Source organism: Cricetulus griseus, chromosome X (genome assembly GCF_003668045.3).
Source record: "Cricetulus griseus strain 17A/GY chromosome X, alternate assembly CriGri-PICRH-1.0, whole genome shotgun sequence".
Lineage (NCBI taxonomy): Eukaryota > Metazoa > Chordata > Mammalia > Rodentia > Cricetidae > Cricetulus > Cricetulus griseus.
In genome coordinates, this window is record NC_048604.1 from 62,077,426 (window position 1) to 62,082,282 (window position 4,857).

A 4,857-nucleotide genomic window follows, 5' to 3' on the forward strand; every position below is an offset into this window, starting at 1 on the left:
ATCAGTTTGTCCAAAATTTTGCCCATTGTCTTTCAAAATCAAACATCTGAATGATTGCAATTGATTGGAAAAATAGGTCAGATAATGATGAGGATAGGAGTGATGAAGAGAAAAGCAAGATATCTTACATAGTTACTACTACATAATAAAAGTTGAAGCTACAAAAATGAAGAATAATGAGATTTAAAATAACAAGCTATGAAGAGATTGAATTGGTTCATAGAAATAAATAAAGAACAAGTACTTACTCAGAGGGGATTATTAATACACAAAACATTAATACATAACACATTCAAAAGACTTTTATAACCAGTTTATAGCACGATATTTTACAAGCAATAGTGTTTAATGATCATTTCACTATTCATAGGAGAAATGTAAACTGTTAGCCCTGAGATGTTGTTTCCAATTTGGCAAGGAGACACAGCATTGCATAAGATGTATTGTGTTAATTTAGTTTCAATTTCAAATTTTACACATTTTCTTTCATTTTAAGTCAAGACCATGATTATAGAGAATCAGAACAGTGTAAAACATTGCCAAGAGATCTCAGAAGTAGATGGTGGTTTGATATACACTTTAGTTACTTAGCCCGTGTGCCTTTCTTCCTCTTAGCCTTAAAAAACGACCAAGCATAGAGCAATGATATACCAGAGTTAATCCTTGTGCCAATATAGTTTAAAAAATGTCAAGTTTAATTCAAATGGGACCAACAGATTCTCCATTTTTCCTTAATCTTTCCTCTACCTTTCCTACAAAAGTCAGACAAATTGTATTTTTCTTGCTATAGGTTCTCTCAATCTACATATGAAAATGGTGTATGCATATACAAAAAAATACCCCAGGCTATTCTGGTTGTCAGTGCAAATTGTCTTGTATACCACAAATAAGAAGAAGGCGATTTAAACACTAATCATATGCCTCTAAACGTTCCTGATACAGCTTCTATGGCCTCTTCAGTAGCTTACAATTAAGAACTCCTCATACCACTTTTGTGATAAACAAGGCTTAGTGACAATATGTACATACATGGCATACCAACTTGAATGTAGTAACTACTAAAGGTGTGAAGACAGAAAGAAAACATAAATGATGATAAGTCTTAGTTATTGTACATAATCTCCTACAGGAATTCAGATGTACAAAAGTAAAATCATTTCTCCAAAAAGTGACACCAACACAAGGGAAATTCAGTGAGATATAAAAAGCAAGAAATCTCCAATTGTGGTCTCTTATTTGATCCAGCCAGTCTTTAGTTGATTCTCACCATAGATGTCATACAAGTTCCCGGCTGGTCTGGTTTGATATTTGTAAGTTAGGTGTGCTTAATTCAGTACTATTTCTGTGGGAAACATTACGAAGATTACAGAGTGCTAAAGAGTGGAGGAGGGCTTCTCGGGCTTTGGATGCCTCTATGTTCTGCTCTTGAGAGATTTGAAGGCTTATCTGATTAACATTATTCATCAGCATATTAGAAGCCATGAAGTTGGTTATAGAGATGCACCTGGTAAGATTTTCTTCCAAAAACTGTTTGTAGAGTTCATCCACCTTTTTTTCCATGTAACTATTAAGCATAGAATTAGAAAGAGGTTGCTTATGCGACAGCATGCTTTTTTCTCGAATCTCATCCCCATTTAATAATTTTGAACTGCATGTTTTCTCTAGAGGCTCAATTTTAGGAGAATGGCCCAATGGTATATCCACTGAAAGCAAAAGAGGACCATTACAAACATCATCTTGGGCGTGTTCCACAAAGCAGCCAGAATCATACATGTTTCTAACATTATCACCTCCTATCTGTAGGTCAGGATAATTCTGACAAATACTTGTACATGACCAAGATCGATATAAATCCAGTTGTGTTTCATCATGGCCCCTCTTTGGAATGGGCAATGCAATGGATACATTTCCTGGAAGAGGTGTACTCTTCAATTTTGCAGCAGGTAGCTCATCCACAGATTTCATTTGAGACGTATTATTATCTTGTTCAGTTAGACTTCCTTCTAGAACTTTCTCTTGATTTCCCATCTTAAGAAGGGGAGATAAATTGTCCTGTATATCTGAAAACTTATTTTCCCAATTTTCCTTTTCATCATTTGATGTCTTCTTACATCTTAGGGGTTTGCAAATTTTTGCATGTTTCTGTTCTTTGTAAATGAATTCTGCTAAGAAGGCTTCTCCAAGCATTTTCTTAGGCAAGTTCTTCTAAAAATATGAGTGGATTATATTCCTACAATACAAAACAACTAATCAAGGCAATTTACATTACAAGGTAAATAAGAATTTTCTCCTCCATGAACCATGTTTTAGGGAAAACTGTTGCTTAAAGAATAGAGAATAAGACTAGAAATACATTGATTCCTTTTTACCACTGTTTAACAATTGGGAATTTACCTATTTTGGACTCCCAGTTTTCTCAACAGTTAAATGATAATATTACACCCCCTGCCTTTTTCATGGGGCTATTGTGAGAATATTACAGAGCACCTAAGCAACTGTTTAAAAAGCACAAACTCAGGGATATATATATATATAACTCTCTATATCCACCTGTATAACAATATTTACTTATAAAGTACTAAAATTCTTAGCCTTTTATTGTCCAAAAGTGGACTTAAAATAAAAATTTACACTTACAAAAATTTTCTGAACTAACCTATAAACATAGCTGTCTATTTTTCAATAATGTGGGTCTCTCAAGCTTCCTACTACTTTTTCTGTCCATTACTTTTTAAATTTTTTTCTTCTTTTGGACTCAGGTCTTTCTTCCTTATTTACACTACCCATTAACGCAATTTTAAAAGTTTAAAATTTCCCTATAAACTCCTATATAAAAACCGAGGCATGTTGGTTCACACTTATAATCCTGGCAAACAGCAGCCTGAGGGAATAATATCATAAATTCAAGGTCAGCCTGGGCAAAATGGGAAAACCTGCCACTTACATACAAAAATAAAAGCAAACTAAATAAGAATGAAAAATATCATTCAACTTTATTCAAAATAGAGCTTTTGTTTCACTAGTCTATGGTATATACTATACATGTTCCCAGGAAACACATTTATGCTAATGCTTGAAAGAATTTGAGAAGAAAATGAAACAACACAAATCAAACTAAGAAAGAGTTTGTACTTACGACTGTTTCCAAATATCAGGATACCTAAGGATTTGGTCTTCTGAGATGCCAGCACTCCAAACTCAGAAAATGTTCTTTCTGCCTGGTTTGTGTCTTGGTGTCTGCTTACATCTTACCGAGGAGGACAGCTTTAGACACATAAATTGGTTCTGCTTTCCATTCATACCCCAGGACTGAAACCCTAATAGGAAAATGATGTGGGTTGGTCACATGTGTGGCATGGTAATGACCATTTACCAAAAGAGGATCTGAAAGTGTTTATTCAAGTTCCCAATGACAGAGAGTGGGAAAATATTAACAGCAAGTGTTCTTCATGTACATTAAGACAGAGACACAGTTATTTTCACTTTTAAGTAGGACAATTTTTATTAATTCTTTCAGGGCTTACACCCTTTAAAAAAACCTTCTCCCTACCTTCCCCCAGAAGCCACCAACTGTCAATAGGTCTTCAGTTATGGTTGAGGGAGAGAGACATTAGCCACTCAGTCCTTCATGTTGGAATTTTGACTAGCTTGATCTTGTGCAGGTCACCACAGCTGTTGTGAGGTCATGAGTGCCCTGGCCATGTCTTGCCCAGAAGTCTCTATTTTCCTAACCTCTAGACCTTACAGTCTTTCCACACCCTCTTCAATGATGGTCTCTGAGTAAATGGAGCATTTCTAATGATTTTATGATACTAAACTGATTGTTCCTTTGTTTATTATTATTTTTGTTTACAACAGGTAGCACTGGATGGCCTATGCTATGGAGAACAGACTGGTCTTAAACTTGTGGCAATCCTCTTGCTTCTTCCTCCCAAGAGATGGGATTATAGACATCTGTCAACACATTTGGCTACTTGACAATCATTCTAAAATGTCATATAGATTATTAATGTAGGAAGCAAAATATTATCCGTTTTATAGAGGAAACAAAGGCAGAGAAAGGGGTTATGCACTTGTTGACAGTCACAAAACCAATAAGTAATTGAATTAGGATATTCAGCAAACACTGGATTAAGAGCAGGAGCCAGTCTTTATCCCTAGAGCATAAATGGACTTTGGGAGCCCATTCCCTATGGAGGCTTACCATTGCAGCCCAGATACAGCAGGGAGGGACCAGGCTCTCCCCCAAATGTTATGATGGAATTTGAAGGTTCCCCCTTGGAGGGCCTCACTATCCCTGGGGAGGAGTTGCGGAGTGGGTTGGGGGGTTGTGGGGAAACATGGGAGGATGTGAGGGTGAGGGAATGGGGGGCATGGATATGTAAATATGAGTAGTAATTAAAGAATTTAAATAAAAAAAACACTGCAGTGTTTGTGATTATATGTGTAAAGTGTGTGCACTGCAGGGTAATATACACAGTTTGACTCCAAAATGAATTGTGTGTGTAATGTGTCAAACACTATTCAGAATAGTCCACACACACCAATTTAATCTTCATAAAATTCCAGGAAACAAATATTGTTTTTCCTTATGAAAGAAATGAAGTACAGAAATAAGTTAGGGAACATGTTCAATTTCAGAGAAATGGAAGGAGTAGTTTGGGTTTGAATTCAAGTAGTGTAGAATTAGAAGTTTCATGTTTAATGTCCTTGTTGAACTAATTTTTGCTTTTTTTCCATTGTCTTAATATATGTCAAACATGCTGGTAAAAAAATGATACAAATCAAATTGTTTATATCAGTTTCCTTTGTAGAGAAAGTGCTATGAAATAGGTAAAGGGGTAATTTTACAACTTA

The 4,857-nt window shown here is 35.5% G+C and overlaps 1 protein-coding gene across 1 annotated transcript; it reads right to left on the reverse strand.

The window, feature by feature from the left end:
• Positions 1-1,275: 1,275 nt before the first annotated feature.
• LOC100750423 (protein CXorf21-like) lies at positions 1,276-2,218 on the reverse strand. The gene has a single exon (XM_035449936.1). The coding sequence runs from the start codon at positions 2,185-2,187 to the stop codon at positions 1,276-1,278; it is 912 nt and encodes a 303-aa protein (XP_035305827.1). The 5' UTR covers positions 2,188-2,218.
• Between the last annotated feature and the right edge of the window lie 2,639 nt (positions 2,219-4,857).